General features: G+C 42.8%; 2 protein-coding genes across 4 annotated transcripts in view; one reads left to right on the top strand and one right to left on the bottom strand.

Annotated features, from left to right (window-relative positions):
• Positions 1-61: 61 nt before the first annotated feature.
• On the bottom strand, positions 62-20635 carry LOC109472844 (neurochondrin-like). Its single transcript, XM_019772702.1, is given in 22 exon segments — positions 62-1903; positions 4263-4380; positions 4855-4953; positions 5638-5805; positions 9246-9317; positions 9849-9972; positions 10556-10700; positions 11082-11213; positions 11842-11957; positions 12741-12929; positions 13428-13588; positions 14383-14461; positions 14832-14891; positions 15357-15484; positions 15786-15940; positions 18251-18315; positions 18432-18508; positions 19061-19160; positions 19749-19805; positions 19808-19845; positions 19899-20056; positions 20506-20635. Coding segments are annotated over 21 exon segments (2292 nt in total). The 5' UTR covers position 20056; positions 20506-20635; the 3' UTR covers positions 62-1851.
• A 268-nt stretch (positions 20636-20903) lies between these two features.
• LOC109472841 (cytoplasmic FMR1-interacting protein 2-like) overlaps positions 20904-26144 on the top strand; it is a 24808-nt gene continuing 19567 nt past the window's right edge. For 2 of the 3 annotated variants that reach the window (XM_019772701.1, XM_019772699.1), the window contains exons 1-7: positions 20904-20955; positions 21895-22024; positions 22381-22470; positions 22693-22770; positions 23072-23173; positions 23463-23644; positions 24273-24498. In XM_019772701.1, coding sequence (XP_019628260.1) covers positions 21908-22024; positions 22381-22470; positions 22693-22770; positions 23072-23173; positions 23463-23644; positions 24273-24498 — 795 coding nt within the window. In that variant the 5' untranslated portion in view covers positions 20904-20955; positions 21895-21907. Of the gene's footprint in view, positions 20956-21894; positions 22025-22380; positions 22471-22692; positions 22771-23071; positions 23174-23462; positions 23645-24272; positions 24499-25006; positions 25233-26144 lie in introns of all 3 variants that reach the window. The other variant, XM_019772700.1, reaches the window with a different exon arrangement.

Here is a 26144-nt window from a genome sequence, read left to right as displayed (position 1 = left end):
TTGTGGGTTGGACTGAAAAACTTTTTTACCGTCTTCCTTGTGGTTGCACTGATGTAAGTTATAAATGGATAAACCTGTGTGTTTACTGTGTTAGTGTTGCTTATTGACCAAGCTCTCCAAAAGTTGCCAAAAATGTACAGAATTGCATGTTTTCTTCACTTATTTATTGCTGATATATTTATTGATGGACGTTATTCTTGTTGTTGATCAACATTATAGCAAAGTAAGAAATTACCGACTCAAATAAACAGATAAAATGAAAAGACACCATCTCCTGTATTGTGTATGACATTGTTGCCGAAGTACTGTATATGTGCTTTTTCTCCAAAGCTGGGTTCTGGATACAACACGGCCTGTGGTTAATCAGACAAGACACCAGCTTCTGTATCTGTAAAGCTGGTATAACCATATAACACACCTTCCCTCCCCACATTTAACCACACCAGCTCCTATACCAGTCCTATATAGCCAGTATACCTGTGTAACACACCAGCTTTTGTTCCTGTACAGCCGGTATAACCGTGTTGCGTGTACAGTCAAGACTCTCCCCTCCCTCCCCACAGTTAACCACATCAGCCTGTGTATCTGTATAACCAGTAAAACCATGTAACAGTCCAGGTCCTGTATCTGTATAGCTGGTATACCCGGTATAACAATGTAACACACCAGCCTTGCGTGTACAGACGAGACTTCCCTCCCTCCCCACAGTTAACCACATCAGCTCCTGTACCTGTACAGCTGGTATAACCGGTATAACCGTGTAACAAACCAGCTTCTGTACCTGTACAGCCAGTATAACCGTACAGACGAGACTTCCCTCCCTCCCCACAGTTAACCACATCAGCTGAGCCTCATCCCTGCTCGATCGGCTGCACAATTTAATGTTCCCGGCTTAAATAGCCCTTAACGACGTTAAGTATCCAAACAGCATTAAGGGGCACAATGTCTTTACTTAACATTCGAAGTGAAAACAAGACGGACTGTTGAGATGCGGGTAATAGTAATTGCTTCTCCTGTCATCGGAATGAAATAATGGAATTTTGGTCAGAAAATTCAATTCCGCAGGAATTTTTAGGCCTACAATTGAAACCTAGAGGCCAGGCCTGCAGGATAGGCACATTAACAAGTCACCGACTCACGCAAATGAAATTTCCAACTTTACAAAGAAAATTCCCGCAGAAGACAGTTGTATAGAAGTGATTTCCACAAGCTTACATACTCAGGTACAAAAATAGCAAATCTGCTTAAACTTTTCAGGTGAACATTTCTGCAACTGCCACCATTTCTAAAACTACCAAAGCTACGGAGTCTTTCCTTGTGCATTTTCATGTTGTCAGGCTGCGGTGTGAAGTGTATGAGCTGCGTTGTTCCTTTCTCTCGGAGACGGAGAGTTTCTCTGCGAGTAAAAAGACGAACAACAGTTCTCGTCTCGAGGGAAATCTGGTGATGTCATCTCGGCTGACATCCGCGCTCCCTTCCCGTGTCAGACGCGGCGTGCCAATCACAAGTTCCCGCTCGCTTCGCCCCCGGCACAAACTTTCCTCCAAAGTGCAGAAAAGCAGGAGCTTCTGCTCCGTATAAAATATCTCGCATCTCTCCCAGATTTCCCCTGTGCCCCCAAAGTGCAGGCACAAAATTACTGTCGATGATTGAAAATCTATAATTGCATTATAACCTGATTCTGCTGCCTGCAGTGCGCTCGATGCTAATCGAGTTACGATCCAATCTCCATCTGAGGAGGGGAGACGCAGGCCGACGCTCCGAAGGTTCCACAATGTTTCATTTTTCCCCGGAAAATGGCGGCGGCTCCTCCCGGAATGCGGCTTTGTCCCGGCTCCAATTTCCGGGAAGTCAGGACTGAGCCGACTGGAGACACTGCAGCAGCTCTGCCATCCCGAGGGACCTGGGGGAAGGGGGAGGAGAGAGAGAAGAGATGTTAGACTTCTTACCTTCTCCACGATTTAGCATCACAACATTCTCTACAATGTAGCTTAACATCACAACAAATATCTACAGTTCTGTACAGGGACCTGTGGGGAGAGAGAAGAGGAAATGTCAGACATCTTACACTTTCGACAAGCTAGCTTTACATCACAAACATAACTGTACAGGGACCTGGAGGGAGACACGAGAAATGTTAGACATCTTACACAAGCTAGAATCACAACATACATCTTACACTTCTGTACAGGGACCTCTGAGGAGGCAGAGGAGCTGTTAGACTTCTAACTATTCTCACACTCAAGCCAGAAATGCCACACACACTACAGTCTTGGGCTCAAGGTCTACAGACTCTCCAGGTCTTGGAAAACAGTTTGTAGTTTTCTCTTTCTTCAGACTACAATAAGACCATAGAAAAGCTTTGTGAACAAAATAACTCCTGCTACACTCAATCACTTAATGTCAAGATAAGGGCGATGTCAACATATAGAGGTTAAAAGCTGATAAAAACTGTTATGGACAGAGTTGAAAAGTAAAATGTTATGTACATGATTGTACGTTCTGATTTCTTAGAAGTCTGAAACTTTGTTGTAACGATCTTATCCGTGCGTTTGTCTTGGAGCACTTTGCAGCAACTTTGTCCCGGGAATTCCCCAGGTGTGGGTTTAATCGTCAGAAAGCCTCCGCGGCTCAGGTCGGGCGCGCGGATACCCGGGAACGCATCAATTATGCAGCCACGTCTCGGGAACTTGACCCGATCGCTCCGATAATGCCCCCATCAGCGGGAAGCGCTGCGCTCGGGCCTCCCCCCGGGGCCATTACGCCTCCGTATCACCGCGGCGACGCGCGCTGAGAAATGAGAGTGGCACGAGTCGTGATGGAGAAATCCCCTCGACAGGAAATATAAGTCAGCTCACATTGCCACAGTCATTCCTTACAGCGCAGGGGCTGACGAGATGTGACGTTTTACTGTAGCAAGTTTCACACGAGATGTGACGTTTTACTGTGGCAAGTTTCACACGAGATGTGACGTTTTACTGTGGCAAGTTTCACACGAGATGTGACGTTTTACTGTGGCAAGTTTCACACGAGATGTGACGTTTTACTGTGGCAAGTTTCACACGAGATGTGACGTTTTACTCTAGCAAGTTTCACACGAGATGTGACGTTTTACTGTGGCAAGTTTCACACCAGATGTGACGTTTTACTGTAGCAAGTTTTACTGTAGCAAGTTTCACACCAGATGTGACGTTTTACTGTGGCAAGTTTCACACCAGATGTGACGTTTTACTGTGGCAAGTTTCACACGAGATGTGATGTTTCACTGTTACAGTAGCAAGTTTATGTTATGAGAAACGGTTCATACTCTTCTGTTTCTGTCTGTTGCAATCGTCCCAATATAAGGCCACACCAATTTAATTTGTTGGTTCTCGGATTCGCCTCTTCGTTTTTTTCTGATTTGCAAAAAAAAAAAATTGATTCTGGTCCTGAATCAACTGAAAAATGCTCATTTTTGCCCTCCCAACAGTTGAGGAAAGTCCTTTTCTTCCTAGTTGTTACAGTTTTCCCATCTATCATTGCAGTGGTTTGATTAAAAGTTCAAAATTCAATGTTTAAATTTTAACCCAGCCTTTTGTGTTGACTTCATGGCTCATTTTGTAGCATTTAAGCCTATAATAGGATGCCTATACCTGTTTTTATTTTTATTTTTTTTTCGCCCTGTCGCTTCATGTTTTTTCTGAAAAATTCCGAGAACCAACAAATTAAATTGGTGTGGCCTAAAGTGCATCATTATGAAACTTGACAAAACATAATTACAAATCATAATAAAATCTTAGGATAACAACCTTTGATGCAGTAGGGAAACAGGCTTGTGAAGGTGAAAATCAGAAATGAAAATGATCAGCATAATGTGATTTGATAAATGCTCTTTCAGAATTGCACAATAATCCATTGTGGAAAGTCAAGGCAAACTAACTTCACAGAACTACAGAAACAACTTAAACAGAGAGAAAAGGTCTGACCTTGGGTGACCCCATGTGACTTCACAATTATCGAGTCGGTTTGATAAGCACTAAACCAGTCTTATCCATCCACAAGGCCGGCTGTGAGTTAGTTTAATTAGTATCTGACAGTTCCTACCAAGAAATCACGATTAGTTTTTGTACTACTTTTCTTTTAGTATTGTAGCCAGCTTGAGGATCTCAGAAGGCTGAACATTCAGGGCACATAACTGAAGACTCAAACACTAATTTTCATCCATCTTCTGTTTTTCTTGTAAAAATCAGTAAAAGAGATGAGTTTAAATGACATTGAATGACCTTGCCACTTCCAAGCCTCCATTCTGCTGCAGCCACTGCTGACACCTCCCATCATGCTTTGCAACTTCCACCACCATGTTCTGGTAGAGGTCGACGGTGTCAAGGTCAAATTCACCACCTGTCAGCAAGACAATCGACATGGAACTGTTACATCAAAAATGCTGCACATATAACTGTTACATTAGACATTTAACTGTAACAATTGTAACTGTTACATTGGACATCAGCAAAACTCTAAAAGCTACAGATATGCCCCAACACTCCATAGCTGATTAATTTAATCACGCTGAACATTAATCACTGATGCACTAAGAAACTCAGAAGATAGTCAAACTTCCATAGCTGTGTCTTTGATCACACTAAACATTCTCTCTGATGCACAGGAAACTGCAAGTGTTACATTAGATACTTAGTGAAAGATTGAGAGATACAGAAGTGACCCAACATTCCATAACTGCAGAAACGCATGACAAGAGAATTCCAAGACGAGATCTTAACCGGGTTGAAGAAGAGACAGAGTGCATCTTGAAAGCTCCCCAGCGTAGCTGAACTTTCGTTTGTGTTTTTGTATAAATATTTTGTCAAAAATTACCTGGAATGTCCTGTAACAGAGCAACAACATTCTTCAGCAGGCCCGTTTCTAGGAAAATTGCTGGTAACCATGGAAACTGGGGGATACATGACACCAGAGCTGGAATGGGAAAGGTTTGGGTCAGATTTGCAGTTCTATACATTTAACTGTTCTGTAACTTTACAAAGAGAGAATTATACAACATATGAAATAACATAAGTCAACATCACTGAAATCAAATGTCTACAAGACTTTATGTAACAATGAAGCCAACTTGTACAAATGTATGTTTTCAACTTGTATGTTTTCAGTAATTTCTTCATGCTAAGATACCAAGACTGTCTAATTTGCATATTAATGACCCTATAACTGTATCTGTATCTGTATCTGTATAGCCGGTATAACCGCCTTTCGGCGTAACACACCAGCTTCGCAGGCACGCGGCGCGGCGGCAGCTGGCTATATTACACCGATCGACTTGTTACACCTAACCCTTGAACTTCTAGCTCTAGACATTGTTTACAGCTATCTATTGACAGTGCCCCTACGGTACTTGGTGACAGTGAGTTCCACTCTGCAATAGTTCTAGGAAAGAATGAATTCTTGAACACCTCAATCCTTGGTTGATAACTCTGGTACTTGAATGCGTGGCTATTTCTTGTTCTCTTCTGGGCTGGTATTAGGTACTTAGTAGTTGGGACATCCACCAGTTTATTAGTCATTTTGTACATCATGCATAGTCTAGACATCTTTCTTGATAACTGTCTAATTTGCATACTTGTGACCCTATAATTGCATGCCCACCTTGCATGCCGAGGAACCAAAGTTCCGAGATGCTGTCCCAGTGCTGACTGTACGCTGGAGAGACACACAGGTGCTTCTGGTCCCCCCCGTGTGTGACATGGTACGCCCCGCCCAGGAACTGCACAGCTGTGCAGAAGAACTGTCTCGTCATAGACGTCTCCTGCAAGTCTTAAGAACAAACAACAAAGTCTTGAAGGAAACTGTTAAACTTTGCAAAAAATTGTAAAGATTTTTCTAGCTGAGTGCTGCACAAAGAATCATTTGATACTATGTTTGTGTACAGCATTGGTGGCTGTCCTTGGTGCTGAACTAACAACCAGCCCTGATTTTCATAGTGGTAACAAGTTATGATGCACACGTCTTCAGACCAGTATGACTCAAGTCTTCAAGAAAAACTACAAAACATTTCAACTAATCCTGCAAAGAGAATCAATTAGTACTGTGCTTGTGTATGCAGCATTGGTGGCTGTCCTTGGTGCTGAACTAACAACCAGCCCTCATTTTCACAGTGGTAACAAGTTATGATGCAGACCTCTTCAGACCAGTATGTCTCTGTTTGGGAAGGAAATCCGTGACCTACATGTGTAAAAGTAACATTCATTTTCCGGCTGACACTGGGTACAGCCGTTAGAACGTCTCTGTAAGTTTTTCCTGTCTTCATTCAAACATTTTGCAGACGTGGTGACACAGAAATGAGAACAAATCTCTATCTTTATCACAGCCTTGTCACTGTCCTTGGTGCTGAACTAACAACCAACCCTGATTTTCACAATGGTAACTTTAATTGTCTTCAGACAAGTATGACTCAGTTTGGGAAGGAAACCTAACTTCTAGGCTGCAGATAGGGAACAGCAGAACTGTCCTTGGTGCTGAACTAACAACTAACCCTGATTCTCATAGTGATAACTAAAAGTTGGGAAGGACAACTGTGACCTACAGTATGTGCAGCTCTAGTTTGCTGATTGAAAAGGTTCAGGACAGAAGACAACAGAACTGGAGCAGGAGGGTGAAAGATCACGTTTCTTATCTTGTCCCCGTTTTGTCCATCAGCATAAATAAGATGCACACCTGATCCAAGACAAGGACAGGAACTTCTCAAGAAGCAGCTAAGAAAAAAGCTCTAAGACATGATTGATACGAGACTCGGGGGTAAGGATGGTCCCAAGACATACATCTGTGGTTAAGAATTGAGGTCTGAAACATGATTGATGTAACTAAATAAGCAAAATTGAACCACACAAAAGCAGACAAGGACAGATGGAAGCACAAATGGGACAAGGACAATAAAGCTGGTGGGGAATCTAGAACTGAGACAGGGAGGGACATACATGTATTATACATGTGACATTAGGTGGTGTGTTCTGTGTCTGTATTGTTCAGAAGGAGTGCATACCAAAAGTATGTTGCAGTAAAAATATCTTTAAGCACACTATTTCTCAAGGTGGCGATATTATGGACCCTGGTGATATTATGGACACAGATGTTATGTATGTCACATAAAACTGGTTATGTTTTATCTTTGCACATCTAATTCAAGGTGTCATTTAGAACTAATAGTGAATCAAATAATGAACAGAGACTTGGACTATGATACAATAACATGACAATAATCTACAACCAGCTTCAAACACCCAATCCTTTTGAATCCGTGCAAGGCACATAAATTTTTCAAGCTGATCAACCTTTTCTAGCTCCACGATCTGACAATGTTTTTCCTAGGCCTGAGAAACAGGCATAACTCAGCTGACTCACCAGGAGACATCAGCAGACCGATACACACTGTGAATCACTCCGTACTGTCACACGACACATCACAATTATAACATTAACACAGGTCTGAGTCACACACTAATGTGGGCTGGTCTGTGGGTGCTATAACTCACTCTTACAGGCCAGACCAAGGGACTGACTTTTCTGACATGTCAATTCAGTAAGATAAAAACGAAAGGCTGGGACATCTGGAATGTGGCTACAGTCACTGCCTGAGAGCATCATCACAATTATAACATTAACACAGGTCTGAGTCACACACTAATGTAGGCTGGGCTGTGGGTGCTATAACTCACTCTTACAGGCCAGACCAAGGGACTGACTTGGTTTTCTGATATTTCAACTGAGCAATTCAACAAGAGTCAATACAAAAACAGAGGGCTCAGGGGTGGGAAAGAATGCATACGAATTTTACGGAATACATACGAATTTTACGGAATTCATACGAATTTTACGGAATACATACGATCCACTACTCGGAAACATACGAATTTTACGGAATACATACGATCCATTACCAGAAACATACGATCCTTACGGAATACATACAATCCATTACACGGAAACATACGATCCTTACGGAATACATACGATCCATTACACGGAAACATACGATCCTTACTAATTTGGTGACCTGCACCTGGATCACCGAGTCTCAGTCTCGCCCTGCTATTTGGCTTAAAATACAGACCAAAATGTCGCCAAGAAAGCCCACATAAGTGCAGGTTGAGGTTCCTGGTGTTTAGCAGGACGGGATAAGCCCTTGAAGTCCTTAAAAACCAAGATATTCTATGAAGAAATGAAAATACACAATCCTTCGCTAGAGTAGAGTCCGACATCTTGAATTTGCCGCGGAGGTCACGTGATCCAGGCGCAGGTCACCAAATTAGTAAGGATCGTATGTTTCTGGTAATGGATCGTATGTATTCCGTAAAATTTGTATGTTTCCGAGTAGTGGATCGTATGTATTCCGTAAAATTCGTATGAATTCCGTAAAATTCGTATGTATTCCGTAAAATTCGTATGAATTCTTTCCCACCCCTGGGGCTGGGAAGACGTGATGCACTTGGCTACAGTAACTCCTTGAGACTGTGTGCACCAACTTTACCCATAGACTTAGCTTCCATACTCAGTCAGATGTTTCAATTCAGCATTATTTTAGTTAAAAACATGAGAACTGACAGCTAACATGTCCAAGCCCATCCCCCAGCTCAGTTTATGGTATGATGTGTTGTAATGTGATGTATTATAGTGTGATTTGTAGCTACATGTATGTGTAATGTATTTCTGTCACCCCAGGTGAGAAATTTCTGTGTGACTCACACACATCTGGAAAGGTCTGCAGGATTTACTATGACGAGGCAGAATTACACCGTTAATGGTGACTGTTGGGCTGACAACATCTATTCTCCAACTGACATTGGGGACAGCTATATAACTTCTCTAAGCTTTTCATGTCTTCTTTTGAACATTTTTCCAACTTGGTGACACAGAAATTTTAGCCATGAGAATGGATCTCCATTTTCATTGACAGCATTGGTGACTGTCCTTGGAGCTAAACTAACAACCAACCCTGATGTTCATGGAAATGGGGAGGGGGGACCATGCCTGTGTTAACTGCCATCTGTAGAAATGTTATTGCCAAATTTTAGATCTCGTCAGACTTCTAAGAAATTCTATCCCTTTCCTTTAGTATCTGCTACAAGTAGAATTGTTCCTTTCATTTTCAATACCTCTTGAAGAGAGATGAGACCATTCTTCCTGGCTAGAAAGAAAACTTTAAGTAAAAGGTGAATATTTCAATATTTCAGAATGATAAGAAATACAGATCTCCTTACCTTTGACATGTCTTGCCTGCATGAGACAGAGAACCACAAAGTTAGCCAGCAGGACGGTGTGTTCAGGGCAGCCTGGGGGCACACGGGGTCAAGTACAAGGTTACAAACTTACACATACACTAGTAAAAGTTTACAAACAGAACTACTCAGTTACAAACTTAAACACACACTAGTGCAAGGTTACAAACTTAAACACACACTAGTGCAAGGTTACAAACTTAAACACACACTAGTGCAAGGTTACAAACTTAAACACACACTAGTGCAAGGTTACAAACTTAAACACACACTAGTGCAAGGTTACAAACTTAAACACACACTAGTTCAAGTCTAGAGAAGTTTAAAGAATTATATTTCAAGAAAACTCGCAATTGTCTTTCTGAAAGCTTTGTCAAAGCAGTTTTTTTGACACCTGTTGTTGATTTTTCCCTACAATTGACATCATACAATGACCAAAAGGCCACACACAAATAGACCTTGACACTATCTAATATACCATTACATGAAGCTTCAGTTTAGACTGTTTGCTATTCTCCTTGTGGTCCAAAACAACATGAGAAATCCAGGCCTTTATTTGAAGTTTGTCTGCTGAGTGAAACTTGCCTAACTGTGGCACAGCTCCCATGATCCTGTGCAGCAGGGCGGCCATGTTGGGGTGAGAGGTCACGTGTTCCGGACTCAGCACCAGCAGGTTCAGGAAGATTCCGCACAGCGTGCGCAGCGCCATCTAGAGGAGGCAGGCGGGATTGCAGCCGGTTAGCTCACTTATCACTGAAGCAGGTTTTCTTCAACAGTTAAATTTTTCATGATATAACATTACTATATATGTCAAACACAAGAATCAAGGACTACTTTTCTTCTGACATTCTGATAGTCTCTGAACGTATTTGAGAACATAAATTTGCCTTAGGCATGGTTTTGGAGATGCATGGACTAGCTGTACCCGAGCATGGTTCTGGATAAAGCTAGAGATCTAGATATTACTTATTGACATACACAAGGAGAGGCCCAAACTCCACAATTCTGAAAAATGTGAACAAACAAACTAAGAGTTTTGCAATATCTTTTTTTTTTTTTACTTTGTACAGCTAGTTTAGATTTTCACTTTGTTTCGAGCACCACCACAACTGGCTGTACTTAGCCGTCCACCTGGACCAGAGAGGGCTTTGTCCTGTACTTATAAGACTAAGACATAATGACATGGAGAGATGACTATACTTTCGGACCTCTGCCTCGTGAGCCTTTGTGCAAAATGATGTGAGTATTATAATGTATATGATTTTGAGGGATATATAATAAAGAAATCTCACCTCTGCCTCGTGAGCCTTAGTGCTGAGGAAGCAGGACAGGTGCAGCTGCAGACACCTGGCCAGCACCTGGTGCACCTGCAGCTGCATCAGGATGCCCCGGGGTCGGGTTTCAGCCGTCAGGTGGCACAGACCCGGTAACAGGAAGCTGCGGAGGTCACGGGCAAGGTGTAGGTCAAGTTCTGTCCAAGGTCAAGGTGACATGAGGGACATAAATAAGTAAAGCAAATATGATGTTACACATTTGTTTCTTTTAAATAACTATGTTAAGTATGTGTATGTTTACGTTTTTATGTTTTGTTATGTTTTATGTACTCTCCTGGAAGAATAGCTGTCACCCTCGGGTGGGCAGCTAAAGGAGAGTTTCAATTAAATAAACCTTGATAAAGTCTAGGTCAAGTTCTATCCATGAAGGTCAGACATCCAGGTGATGAGATGCACAAGGAAACAGTTACTAGTACTCAAGCAAATTTAAGCTGTAGTTTCTTTTTCTATTAAAAAAGATAAAATCAACTGATCCGTGCCATACCTGAGTACCCCAGACTTGGGTAAGTAAGGCTCCTTTTCTTTGTGTAAATCTAACTCTTCCATCTCCTGAGACAGGCTGGACACCCCCGCAGCTCCAGTAGACTGGTCCTCACTAGTCTCTAGTGACAAACTCCTACATAATTGAGGAAAATGTACAAGTTACACCACTCACTCTCCAGCCGACATATTGGGAACAGTGAAAAGAACATCTCTTTTTCCTGCCTTCTTTTGAATTTTTTTCTATCTTATTGGCAGAGAAATGTTAACCACAAGAACCAAGCTTTCAATTTCATGTACAGCATAGGTGACTGTCCTTGGTGCTGAACTAACAACCAACCCTGATTTTCATCCAACTGTGCACATTATCATTCCATCTTCTCATTACAAATAAAAACAGTAAACCCGCCCGCAACAGCTTGATGAGGAATTGTAGGATCTTGGTTAGCCATAAGAATCAAGCCTTCACTTTCCTTTACAGCAATAATAATTGTCCTTGGTGCTGAACTACCACTACTACAACTCACTGTAAACACTAGGCCAAACAAACCCCAGTTTGATGAGGAAAGGCAGGATCCTGTAGACCTCCTCCCTCAGTGCCGACGTCTCCTCTGCCAGCCACAAACAAACAAACAATAAACAAACAAACCCCAGTTTGATGAGGAAAGGCAGTATCCTGTAGACCTCCTCCCTCAGTGCTGAAGTCTCTTCTGCCAGCCAAAAACAAACAAGCAAACAAACAAACAAACAATAAACAAACAAACCCCAGTTTGACTAGGAAAGGCAGTATCCTGTAGACCTCCTCCCTCAGTGCTGATGTCTCCTCGGCCAGCCAGGCCCCCAAAACTCGCACTGACGCAGTCACCAGCGGGTGGAACCACTGAAGCAGGAGGGGGGAACTTTGTTTAATGGTCGACACTCAAGCCATTAGCAAAGCTACATTTGTAAAATAGGGTACCGTATCTTCTCTCTACTACAACTCGTCCTCCTACTACTACTACAGTCACTTCTACTATTACTTCTCCTCCTACTACTACCACTACTACAGTCACTACTTCTACTTCTACTACTACTGTAACAGTACTTCTACTAGTACTACTGTAACAGTACTTCTACTAGTACTACTGTAACAGTACTTCTACTAGTACTACTGTAACAGTACTTCTACTAGTACTACTGCAACAGTACTTCTACTAGTACTACTGTAACAGTACTTCTACTAGTACTACTGTAACAGTACTTCTACTAGTACTACTGTAACAGTACTTCTACTAGTACTACTGTAACAGTACTTCTACTAGTACTACTGTAACAGTACTTCTACTAGTACTACAGTAACTGTAACAGTACTTCTACTAGTACTACTGTAACAGTATTTCTACTAGTACTACTGTAACAGTACTTCTACTAGTACTACTACCACTACTACTACAACTACCACCACTACAAATGTACTTCTACTACTACACTACCACTACTACATGTACTACAGGATGTGCAGTAGTCTCACCATGTCCTGCGGCTGCTCAGCGATCTATGCGAGGAAGAATGTGACCCCAACATACGCCCCCTGCAGAGACTCCACCAACTGCTACTACAGCTACTGCAGACACTACTACACTACTACCACTACTACTACATGTACTACTACAGGATTACTCACCATGTCCTGTGGCTGCTCTGCCACCTGTGCCAGAAAAAACGTGACGCCGACATACGCCCCCTGCAGAGACTCCACCAGCTGCTCCACCTGCTTCGGGTCCAGTGGGAGGTCAGGTGTGCAGGAGGTGTACATTATGGCAGACTCCAGGATGTTATAACACGCACACATCAGGGAGGACTTCTGTAGGACCTGTGTACAACATACACACAACCTCAGCACAACCTGAACACAACCTGAACACATCAGGCACACAACATCAGGCACACAACTGTGTCCAGCGGGAGGTCAGGTGTGCAGGAGGTGTACATTATGGCAGACTCCAGGATGTTGTAACACGCACACATCAGGGAAGACTTCGGGAAAACCTGAACACAAGGGAACAGTCAGTACTGTACATAACTACAACATCAGGAACACATCCATAGCACAACCTGAACACAACAGGAACACGACCTCAGCACACATCAGGGCAGACTTCAGCAGAAAATGTAATTCAGTTGTGCTGTCCATGATTATGAAGTTTATCTTTGCCAACAGTTGAGATGTTACAAGGCTTCTGAATGGCGTATGGCCACCCCTATAATTTGTGCATGCCCAATCCAGGCCATTGTTACAAAGACCAAATGATATGAACCCTTAGTATACAAAAATGAAGCTAGAAAGATTCAAACAAACCCACACACAGACCTGTTTGACATCTGGATCCTCCAGCACCATCCTGACCTCCACGCAGGCCAAGTTCACCAGCAGCAGCACGAACTTGACATTGGCTGACATCGCCCACTCGATGCCGAGATGGTCCAACACGAGGGAGGCCAGCTCCAGGGCAGGGTTCCTCTGCTCTGGGCCTGGGGGGGAACAGGAGAGTGTTTTATTCAGAACCATAGTCTACACGTGTCCAGAACCGTGCCTTATACTGACCTAGAACCATACTTTATCCTGATAGTCTACTCATATCCAGAACCATGCCTAGCCAGTTCTATGCTCCAGGGCAGGGTTCCTCTGCTCAGGGCCTGGGGGGGGGGGCGGGTAACAGGAGGGTGTTTTATTTAGAACCATGCCTATCTAGTTTTATGCCTGATTAAGTTAGGGTAGGATACAATTGGGTGGACAGTAGCCACAGCCATTAGAGAAGGGATTTAAAAAAAAAACTACACAGTTTACAGTTTTCTAACAAGTTTCTCTGGGGAGAAACAAGGAGAAACTCTTCTATCCAGGACCATGCTTTATCCTGATAGTCTACACATAATCCAGAACTGTGCCTAGCTAGTTCTGAGCATGAATGGGTTAGGGTTAGGGCTAGGATCAGACACAGTTGTGGATAGTCTCCGCATAGCCAAGAATGCAAAGTAGCCCCAGGCATGGTTCTGAATTGTGGACTATCCAGAATCATGCTTGAGTATGGTTCTGGATACTTTAAGCACAGTTCTGGATACAACAAAGTGTTTGTAGCTACCTTAGACAAGGGAATAAACAAACTACAATGTTTACAGTTATCTTACACGTCAGAAAAACAGAGTAATACACAAAAAGGTGAGTTAATTTCTCTTTTAGTTGGAGAACAGTTTAATTTTCTTCATGAATTTTACCAACTCAGAAGATGAACTTTCATGCTAACAAAAGAAGACACTTTAAGACAGACCGATGTAACTCCCGAGGATGTCTGAGAGACCCGTCAGGACGTCTTCCGCCCAGGTGTACTGAAGAAAGTCTCCAGAATCCTAAAGAAAAACATGCAGAAAAACATGCTGTTAATCCTTCTGTACCCTCATACAAACCCAGTGGCATCTCAGCTGCTGCAACACAGTAACACACTGGTTGTCTTTGAGTCTGTCTGTGTTTTAATGATGTCTAACTTTTGTTTCCTTTTGTCTTCAATGATTTCCATAATACCAATCAATACATTGTGTAGTTTGTACTTTTTTAAACCTTCCTTTTTAACAACTCTCCAGAGTCACCTGAAGCATCTGACCATTTCAAAAATCATATCCAGTTGCTTGAGTAACTGTTTTTTTTTTGGCGTATTTTATTTTTATTAAGTTTCTACTAAGCTGGTTTAGTGATGACTATAGTCTAAGGCACAGACTTTACCTTGTCTCTGCCTGACAGCAGAAGAACCAGATCTTCACACAGCACAAACTTGCTGATGTCCTGAAAAACAAGCAAACAAACAAATAAACAAACAAACAAACAAACAAACAAACAAACAAACAAACAAACAGTCAGACTGTAGGATGTACAAGTGTCAGGGGGTGAATTGCCTGTGGTATTGGAGAACTCAGGTCTAGAAAACAAGTACATTTTGTACATGTAAAGTAAAGAAGTTATACTGGCTAGGTACAGATACAGAATAATTCTTGTTCTTTTTTGCGCTGGTATTAGGTAGCTGGTATGTCCACCAATTTATTAATTGCTACTTTTGCCAGTTTTTATACATCATGACATTTTTCGTCTGTCTTCCAGTGCCACCCACTGTAGGTTTCTTTTCATTTCCATGACCTCAGTACCACAGTGCAAGCATGTCTAACCCTCGGAAGACGGAGAACAACAGATGATAAACTGGACAGTGAGTGACCCCTTCCATAGTTGTTCATGCAGAACCTTGCGTGAACTCACATCAGCGTCTGAGAACTCCTTGGCCATGTTGGTGAGCAGGTTTGTGAGCGCGTCTCCGTGTTTGTTCCAGAGTTCCCTCCCATGTTCACACAGGAGCTGCCTCATGATCTGCATCGCCTGGCCATAACCTGTGCAAACAACAAAATAAATAAACATTATTAGCATGAAAGTTCATCTGTGTTGGTATACTTCATTATGACCAAAAGGGCTAAACGTTCTTGCCAACAACCTGCAGAAACAACAACAATCTGGGTCTGAATACAATACTAGTAACAATGTCGGAGTACCAGTCCTTCCCAGTGTGAGTGGTTCAAACCTGACAGTCCGGCCTCTTGCAGCTTGTGGTTACTGTGCAAAACTGTACGTTGTGATATGTCTAAAGGGCAAGGCAGTTTACAGGTTACGTGAAACAAACAACCCTCCACTTACCGTACATTTTCTTGCTGACAGCCTGACAGAGCACCGGTACAGAGTCCCTATTGATGAGCTGAGTTCTCCCCGCCGGTGTGGCGCCGATGGCCAGCAGACACTGGTAACAGTCCTCCACCATCGTGTGGTGTGTCGCCTGGTCATCTGCTGAGGAGCTACAGAAAGGGAACGACATTTTTTTCTTTTTTTTCTTTCTATGCTATCACCAAGCAGCTGTACTGAATAACGCTTGCTATACAGGTCGCTGAGGTAGGCGTTGACTTTACGTTTGAAGTTCGGAAGGTCCCTGGTGTCGACAATGTCCTGTGGGAGACAGTTCCACGGCTCGACTGTAGCAGGGATGAATGTTCTTCTGTGGCAGGAGAATGACGACTTGACAGGTTCAAAGGCTGCACTGTTTAAGACTTGAGCACGGCTGTGGAGTAGAGTAGTGATCCTCACCAGAGTGTTTGGTTAAAACACAAGCTGTGGTGTAACTGCACTACACGATCAGCCACCTCTCACTCCCACAACCTTCCTACATTACTGAAACTTTCCAGGCTTAATTAAGGAGGACTTTGGGCACTTCAAGTTACGTTTCAAGCAGGCTTAGAAACACTTGAGACTGAGCCTAATTAAACGCCTTAAAGATATTTGGTGACATGTTTACTGCTGTTACTGTCCATGCAAACTGCAGATGAATGAATCTTTTCTGTCTCACTTACTTATTCTTTCAAAAAGTCCATGTTTATGTCAAACAGTAAGTTAATCAGGTAACGTTAGAAGAAATGCTTCAATGGGCGAATTAAGAAGAAAACCTTCTGGAGGACAACTTAAACCACTCGAGAGGTTCTGCCTACTTAAGTTTTAAGACATCTGAAACACCTGCTTAGAGAACAAACATCTCCACAGAAACCTGAGGTGGAACCAAGGAGGTGTTTTCACTGCTGGGCTCTGAACAGGAATATCTGATTTAAAATGTGGGAGAAATTTTCGGACTTCTACAAAAACTTGGGAAACTTGTAGATCTATTCATCCTGTTCATCCAATGTTACAAACACATTAATATAACAAAGAGTTGTTTTTTGTTTTGATAATGGTTACAAAGAACTTGATCTGACCACATCAAATAACCCGTAAACAAGCTCCACTAGTGGCAACCGTACAATATAACAGACCAACACAACAAGGCTGGACTAAAAACCGACACCAGCAAAGTCTTAGCTGTTACTGGCCACTGTAACTACAACTTAAATGAAACTTTACTCACTCCCTGAAACTGTTTGGACAATGGTGAAAACTCATGAGTATATCTTATTAAATATCAGGGAAAGACAAACAAATTGAATTGGCGTTAAATAGTGGCGAGTTGCAGAACTCCAGTCAGAAGCTCTGAGGAAGGTGTCTGATAGACATCGAAACGTAAGCAGGTGAGAACCTTACTGGTTGTGTTAGAAGAAAATTCTATACCCTAAGTATCTTCCAACCTGATGAAATTATTTACGGAAATTGAATTGGTGTGTTTTGACTGGAAACCAGGAGAGTTTCCCAGTTCTAAGTGCCTTAGCAAAGTAAGTAAGTAAGTACTTCAGTTGTTTGACAGGATAACTTATACTTACACACAGAGGCCAGTCTGGATCCCACGAAGGAAGGACATGTGAAAACATTTCCAGCACACGACTCTCAGCTTTTTGTTGCCTCATTATTTATTAATTGTTGCTGGTGTTACTGAGTTCCTTACAACAACATTGGTGCTCAGGGAGGCCATTGAAACCAGTGGCAGAGAAACTGCACCGTAGGTTTGGAATGTTATTCAACACTAAAGCTCTAGTGATTTACTGTATTCAAGCTTCAGTTCCAGTTCCTAAAACAACAACTGCCTTTGTTGTGCCGATTGTGCTGGTTGTGTACGGTCTACTTAAAGAGAAACAAAACCTGTGTTGTTAAAAACTTTTTATAGTGGGAAATATTGTCTTAAGGGGAAACAGTGTTTGTGTTAGACGGGTGTCCTTGAATAGGAACTTTCTGTTGTTCAGTAGTTTCAGAAGTTGTAGGAGAGGAGGAGCAAGTTCAAAACATTCTAACATTTCTGATATAAAAACATCTTTCACACACATTTTACCCTGTGTTTGGCCTTGTATAATAGCCTACAGCTACACCAATTACTCAAAAATAAAAAGAAAGCACCACAGAGCTGCGTGTGTGCAGCGTGACGGGGGTTTGTTGAACAGTTAAGGCTTAGGTTAGGGTTGGTCTTTTGGTACAGACAGATGACAAATTGTACATTTCACATCAGCTGTGTATTACCCCAGTCTTGTCATGATCACTCAGCACCAAGTTAGTTTCTACTATTTACTCCAACAGAGCTGACAGAGCCACTGTGAAAATAGAAACTTACTTATACTATAGGTAATGAGATGTGTTGTACAACCTATAACCTAAAATCTACAAATCCAGTAGAAAATGCGAGATTGTCACAGACTCACCCCGGAGGTTCTACGATGATGTCATTGAAAAGTGGGATTTTTGATGTCACATGATGATGAAGAACCTGAAAAATAGATGAGAAGTTGTTTTTTTTTCTGTCATCTCAGAATTTTTCTAAAAAATTGAGAACCAAACAAATGAAACTGGTGCCACTGTGGTGTAACAGGGAAAGTTTCTCACCAGCTGGCTGTCTGTACAGAAGCAGGAGAAGATGGTGACTCCCAGGGCTCGGTAGATGTCTCCTTCTGGTCCTCCTGCTGTGGGAACAAACAAACAAACAAACAAACAAACATGAAACAAACAAGAAACTATAAACTCACATTATGAGGAAGAACTGTGTAATAGAAGCCTCCTGTGCAGGCCTTCGGGTAGGTGGGAGTTTTGATACTGCAGTGTCTTCAACATGATATATTAATTGCCGGTCATCCTACAACCAGCAGAGAGGTTTGTACCTGCCATGGCCAAATAAACAGAAATGATATCACACTAACACACACACACATACATGCAGGACCAGAGAAAATATACTCCAATGGGAAACAGATCTAGACTCAGTCACGTTTGGGGCCACGTCCTTGCCACAGTGCCACCATACAGCAGAGAGTGGTACTGCAGCAAGGAGTAGAACATTGCACTGTCCCTTCAGGCCTGTGAGTGAGACAGCCACAAATGTGGCTGTAAACTCACTCACATGTCAGCCAGGTAACTTTTCTTCAGGCTAGGTAACTTTTCTTCAGGCTGTGTCCCAAGAACATGATCATTTTCCAATGTAAAACCTTACACTTCCGTTGGAAACATAAGAAACTGACCAGACTTGAGCAGCCTGTTGGGGAAGGTGAAACCGACGGCATCAAAGATTTTCCTGCGAGTCGCGGCGTCTGTCTCCTGGGCCTGGACCATCTTAGTTACCTGCAGGGGGGGGGGGCATGGAGTGGGGTGTTAAAAAAAGTAAAGGTAACGTTACATTTACATGTCGTCCCATCGCTATTTCAGGCCTTAGGGGCAGTGAGTAAGTGAGTGAGTGAGTAAGTGGATGTGTTTGTTAGTTAGTGAATGAGTACCCACCGGTAACAGTGCCACGAACTGTTCATTGTCAGAGGGGTGAGTGCATGAGTGTGAGTGTGTTAGTTTGTTGGTTAGTGAGCCCACCAGAGCAGCTGTTTCGCTGTCAGAGTGAGTGAGTTAGTTTCTTATTTAGTTAGTAAGTTTGTTAGATAGTTAGTAAGTTACCCACCAGCAGTAGCACAGCGAACTATTCGCTGTCAGAGTGAGTGTGAGTTTGTAACTTAGTTAGTGAGTAAGTTAGTTAGTTAGTTACCCACCAACAGCTGCGAACTGTTCACTGTCTGATCTTGCCTGAGTGAGTGAGTGAGTGAGTGTATGTTAGTTAGTAAGTTAGTTAGTTACCCACCAGCAGTAGCGCCGCGAACATCTCGCTGTCGGATCTGGCCTGAGTGAGTGAGTGTATGTTAGTTAGTTAGTTAGTGAGTTACCCACCAGCAGCAGAGCTGCGAACTGTTCGCTGTCAGATCTGGCCTGAGTGAGTGAGTGTATGTTAGTTAGTTAGTTAGTAAGTTACCCACCAGCAGCAGTGCTGCGAACTGTTCGCTGTCGGAGTGTTTGTTAGTTAGTTAGTTAGTAAGTTACCCACCAGCAGCAGAGCAGCGAACTGTTCGCTGTCGGATCTGGCCTGTCGCAGCGTCTGCAGACACCTGTCCAGGTCAAGGGTCGGGACGGAGTGCGGGCGCTCCCGGCTGCCGGACGGACTCCGCAGGACCGGACGCTTCTCCGACATCTCTGCCATCCTAAACAAACAAACAAACAAACATCATCATCTCAAACATTAGTATCCCAGACTCCACCTCTGCCAGCCTACAGAAACACAGACAGACAGACAACAAGAACAATATTTAAATGCTCTTAAATTTGGGTTGAGGTATTAAAAATGATGGATTTTGGATGAACCAAGGTGGTTTAACTCCATGGATGAACATAGTAGTACTCCTTTACTTTGATACCTTTCTGAGAGTCACTCAAATCTCTTATAATCTCTTACAATTATTCTTATAAAAAGGGCCAAATAGACATCACCCATGTGAGATTTCAAGTTCAAGTTCTACCATTTATATCGTTTTGTCCACCTTCCAACATGTGGCTCACACATGGAGTTTTGACAACTTCAAAACCTGAAACCAAACCTGGCTAAACTCCGTTCTGTTCCACCAGAGACGACGAAAAACCCCTCCTTACTTACCTGAAACTGTTATTTCTGTCCGATCATCCTGAATAACACACCAGAAGTACCGGAGACACGACAGACGTTTCACAAAGTTACAGCAAGCCTGACTCGACTCGTACCACGGCCTGGGGTCGCCTGGGGTCATTGTTGGGCCGAATGAGTGATATTTCAACCCAGTCCATTCCTGAATAGGGAATACATGAATGTTATAAACCTTAATTTCAACATTTCAAATGCCATATCAACCAACACAACTGTTAATATCTTTACAAAACTACATGTATTTTACTTGACGTGCAGACTTTTCAGACTTTCTCAAATGTGCATAAAATGTGAGATTTATTGAGCTACATATGAACGGGAATACCTTTTTCCGTATGGACTCGCCCGCCCGCCCTTCCCATGATGCCGTGAAAGCGGAAGTAAACAGGCTGACCGCCATTTTGCAGACGGCCGCGGGTCCAGGTAAGAATTTCGCCCAGTTTTCACGTCGTCTGTCTGTTTTAAACCTTCCTACAGACGTGAAATGGATTCACAAGTATATTCAGTACACCGTTTTTACTCTGTCGTAAGCGGGGAGTATAGAACGTTTGCGCAATGACGGTGGGGAGGGGGGCGGAAGAGCTCCACCCAAAAATTATTGTTCTCCAAAATATTAAGGTTTCTAACGTGATTTTCGTGTTGTCACCCGGTTTGTCGCCTGTAGAGGTTTGTTGTTACTGTTGTATATGTCTGAATGATCACGGCTAGGCACACAGACACGTTACTGGTAACACAAACCCGGTACATCCGTGCGTTTTATTTTCACCAGCAAAATATGTGGGCAGATGTTTATCTCCATGTACAGATCTGATATCTGCCGTCTGACAGGAAATGGGCGTCTGAGTTGTTGTAAACGTCTTCTTTTCTCGTTTCTCCTCATCATCGGCGTTACGTTCTTAGAAGAACCAAGGACATTATACTACACTCTGTATAATGTCCATGGAAGAACTTAAAAAAAGGTTTCTTAAGTCCTTTCCTGACAATCTGAAGCCTAATTGTTTTCCTCTTTTTTGTCGGTTCGTCATCACTTAATTTGCGTCTAATTAAGTCAAATTAGCTCGATACAAAAAGTATTCTGTGTCTTCTGGAAAGATGCACATTTCTTACAATTGATCTTGATTTTGAACAGGTACTGCGTAACACGCAGGGGGGGATTTGTCATACACTGTCATTGGTAAAGCATGTAGTAAAATAACATGACAGGAAGCCAAAACATACTCTACAGTTTTATCGAAAAGTTTCAGAGGATTGCGTTGATGGTGTTGTCTTGTTAAATTATGTTTGTTGACGTTGTTTTAAGAATGTTTTTGTTGATGTTGTTTTGATGACATGTTGTTTACATTATTTTGTTGTTGTTTACAGCCTAGCCATCACCATGGCGACATCAGTGACCTTGGAGGACGCCCTGTCGAACGTTGACCTTCTAGAAGACATTGCCCTTCCCGATCAGCAGCCATGTATCGAACCCCCACCTGCCTCTATTGTTTATCAGGTAAGGTTTAACATCTTACACACCTGTAGCCAACCCCCACCTGCCTCTATTGTTTATCAGGTAACACCTTACACACCTGTCCTTTTATAGTTCAGGTGTACAACTCAATTTTGAAAACAGGAATAAAATCATATTGATCATCTTGATCTTAATCTTCCAATGTAAGGAAATATTTTGTATAATTTGCTATAAACTCACTTGTATGAGATTAACTTATATCATGCACTTCATCATCATTGTGTCTTTCCCTTTAGAATGCATGATGCCATCCAAGTTAGTATAGGAAAGTGTATGTAACGTTACATGTTATCACATCCTGTATGTTCAGGCATTGATCACTTTTTAAACACTTCCAGGCCAACTTTGACACCAACTTTGAGGACAGAACAGCCTTCGTCACTGGTATTGCCAAGTTCATGGAGGAGGCCACTGTCCATGCAAAACTGGTGAGGGAACATTCTGCCATGTTTTCTTGTTCAACATTTTCAGTGTTAGAACAGTGTGTGTCTTAATCAAGTATAATTGACTATTTTTATGTTCATGCAGTGGGATGTTTTCCAGAGACGAATGAATAATTGTGTTTCGAAGTGCAATGCTCCATCTGCATGAGTTGAATCTGTGTTTCAGAATGTGTTACTACATGTTGATGAGTTGAATCTGTGTTTCAGAATGAGATGCTGGAGGAAGGTGATGAGTATGCCGTGATGCTGTACACATGGAGAAGCTGCTCCAGGGCCATCCCCTCTGTGAGTTTGTTTGTTTTACATAACCGATAAACTGCCAGGACCTTTAGGTGTACCACACCAGTTTTGTACATGGTAAATATAAGCTGCCTACTCCAGACTGTAAGGTTTGAACCACTCACACCAGGAAGGACACCTACATGTACTCTTTCTGATAAGTGCGGTGGGATCTTTAATATGGTTGAGGTGTGGCTCTGCTCAAATATGGGACCTCAAGGATTTACATGTTAACACCATGAGTTTTGTGCAGGATGAATTGTGATGTTTTGATGTTCTTGTGCTGACATCTATTCTGTTCCTGCAGATCAAAAGTAATGAGCAGCCGAACAGAGTCGAGATCTACGAGAAAACCGTCGAGGTTCTCGAGCCGGAGGTCACCAAACTCGTCAACTTCATGTACTTTCAGGTTAGGAGCTAACTAGTCATTAACTATCACTAACTAACCATTGACTCAGTAACTTGACAAATGCACAGGCAAACCAAACTTCATGTACTTTCAGGTCCAGTCAAACAGTAGCTCCCTGCCCTGCTCATGATAGATATTTCCTGTGTAATCTGTGTTCTGTGAGATCAACTGTTTGTGTCACCATGAGTAGCAGTAAGACTTTGTTTACAGATCGTGTGTTTGTTTGTTTGTTTAGAAGCGGGCTGTGGACTGGTTCTGTGAGTGTTTGTTTGTTTGTTTGTTTGTTTAGAAGCGAGCTGTGGACTGGTTCTGTGAGGAAATCAAGCGGCTGTGTCACCAGGAGCGACGGCGGGACTTCGTGTCCGAGGCGCACCTCCTCACCCTCGGCAAGTTCATCAACATGTTTGCCGTCCTGGACGCCCTCAAAAACATGAAGAGCAGCGTCAAGAACGACTACGCTCAATACAGGAGGTTAGTCATTAACTAGTCACTAACTAGTCATTAACCAGTCACTAACTAGTCACTAACTCAGTAACTAGCCATCCTGGACGCCCTCAAAAACATGAAGAGCAGCGTCAAGAATGACTACGCTCAATACAGGAGGTTAGTCACTAACTAGTCACTAACTAGTCATTAACCAGTCACTAACTAGTCACTAACTCAGTAACTAGCCATCCTTGACGTTCTCAAAAACATGAAGAGCAGCGTCAAAAACGACTACGCTCAATACAGGAGGTTAGTCATTAACTAGTCATTAACTAGTCATTAACTAGTCATTAACTAGTCACTAACTCATCATTGTCTCAGGAGCTAGTCACCAGCTAACCCTCACTCCATACAGACAGGAAGTATATTTTTGTTTTCCTTTGATTGCAATCTTTTCCCAATCAATCTTATCAATCAATCCTAATTAATTTCCTGTAAATGATGAATCATAGTTTGATGTGATCATGGTGCATGAATCATGTTAAAGGTTGTGATCAGGAATAATTGGAACTGTTGATCCCCCCCCCCCCGCTGCTGCCATGGCAACCCCCTGTTCCCACGGCAACCCCCTGTTCCCACGGCAACCCCCTGTTCCCACGGCGACCGTTGCCAGGGCGGCCGGGTTCCTGAAGAAGATGGCCGACCCGCAATCCATCCAGGAGTCACAGAACCTGTCCATGGTGCTGGCGAACCACGACAAGATCACCAACACGCTGAAGGAGAAGCTGGAGACCATCCCCGGCTACGAGGAGATCCTCGCAGACGTCATCAACATCTGCCTGACGTACCTGGACACACGCATGTACGTCACTCCTGAGGAGAAGCACGTGCTGTTTAAGGTGAGGCGGGCAGGACAGGTGCGCAGAACACCTGCAGATGGGCGGGGTCAGCTGGGGGCGTGTGGGGTCACTGCAGGTCAGGAGTTGTGGAACCAGTTTTCTATACTGTTCAACTCCAGATTTGATTAGTTGTGAAACCAGTTTATGCAAGAAAATTGAATAAAAAAGCTCTTGAAATACAGATTCCATTAGTCACTCACAAAAAACAGAAAACTGTCTGAAACATCTGATAGTTTTCAAAATCTATCCAGTTGCTTGAGTAACTGTTTCTTGTTTATCTCATTATCTGGATGTCTATCCTTCATCAACACAATACGTACTCAGAAACACAGACTGAACATTACCAAATGTTCATGCAGAATGATTGCACCAACACAACTTTAGTGTTTGTACGATGCAAACTTGGTTCCAACCTCCTGCCTGTGAGCCCCTGACATGAACCCTGGCAGCCCCCTGTAGTACTAACAGTTCCTCCCCCCTCATGTGTGTTAACCTGTTTTCCCCACAGAGGGGCCGGTTTCCTGGGCCGTCTGTCGGACGCCAAGTCTATCCAGGAGTCCCAAAACCTGGTCATGTTCCTGGCCGAGAACGACAAAATCGTCTCTGCCGTGAAGGAGAATTTAGAAAGGATCCCAGGTTACCAGGACGTTCTGCTGGAGGTCGTGAACATCTCCTGCAGGTTTTATGAGGAGGGCTGGTTTGTCACGCCTGCTCAGAAACACTTGTTACTGAAGGTGGGTCCAGCAGGGACAGTTTGGCTGCTGGTGATTCCTGCTGATCCATTCCCGCCATTCCATTCAAATCTTGCAATCAGGGAAGTTTGGCTGCTGCAGGCACGGTGATTCAAACCTGCTGATCCACTCCTCCAACTGCTGATCAATAAATCAATCAGATTATCAATCAATCGGGGAGAGTTTTGCTGCTGCAGGCTTGCGGGCATGGTGATTCCAAACCTGCTGATCCTCTCCTCATACTGCAACTGTCAATTAATCAATCAATCAATCAATCAATCAATCATTCAATCAATCAATCAATCATTTCATCCCAAACCTACTGATCCACTCCTGGCACTCCAAATCAATCAATCAATCAATGAATTAGTAGATTGATCAAGTAATAAATTGATCATCCAACCAACAAACTGACCAACCCACCAATCATTCAGGCTGTTGATTCTCAGCATTCTGCAGATCAATCAATAAATCAACCAACTGATCCACAAGAACTAGAAGTTAACTGATGTCTCCTGGTGTACCTAACTTAGGAGGAAAGCACACATTCACCACCAAATCAATGAACAAAGAATGAACGCAATTACTAATACTAGAAAGGCCAATATTTGCTTTGGAGCAAATACAGCGATGGCTTCACCACATTTTACGACATGGCAGGGAAAGAATGAGAAACACAAGGGAAAACAATGCTTTACATTGATATAACTATAATATGAAGTAACATACAACTAAGACTACAACAGTTGGCTAGCTATTCCCTACATTATTGGTTAGGATTTTTAATTGCATAATGCAAACTGTTGATTTTCAAAAAAAAAAAACGTTCATGCCCCGCATTCCAATGCTGGAGCAGGAAAGCTTGAAATACCTACCAAAACACTTGAATACAGACATACTGTCAGTATGGAAATG

This window comes from Branchiostoma belcheri, unplaced genomic scaffold (genome assembly GCF_001625305.1).
Source record: "Branchiostoma belcheri isolate BF01 breed outbred unplaced genomic scaffold, Haploidv18h27 scaffold285, whole genome shotgun sequence".
Taxonomy (NCBI): domain Eukaryota; kingdom Metazoa; phylum Chordata; class Leptocardii; order Amphioxiformes; family Branchiostomatidae; genus Branchiostoma; species Branchiostoma belcheri.
The sequence above is the reverse complement of the archived record's forward strand: the minus strand, read 5'-3'. Positions and strand labels throughout refer to the sequence as shown.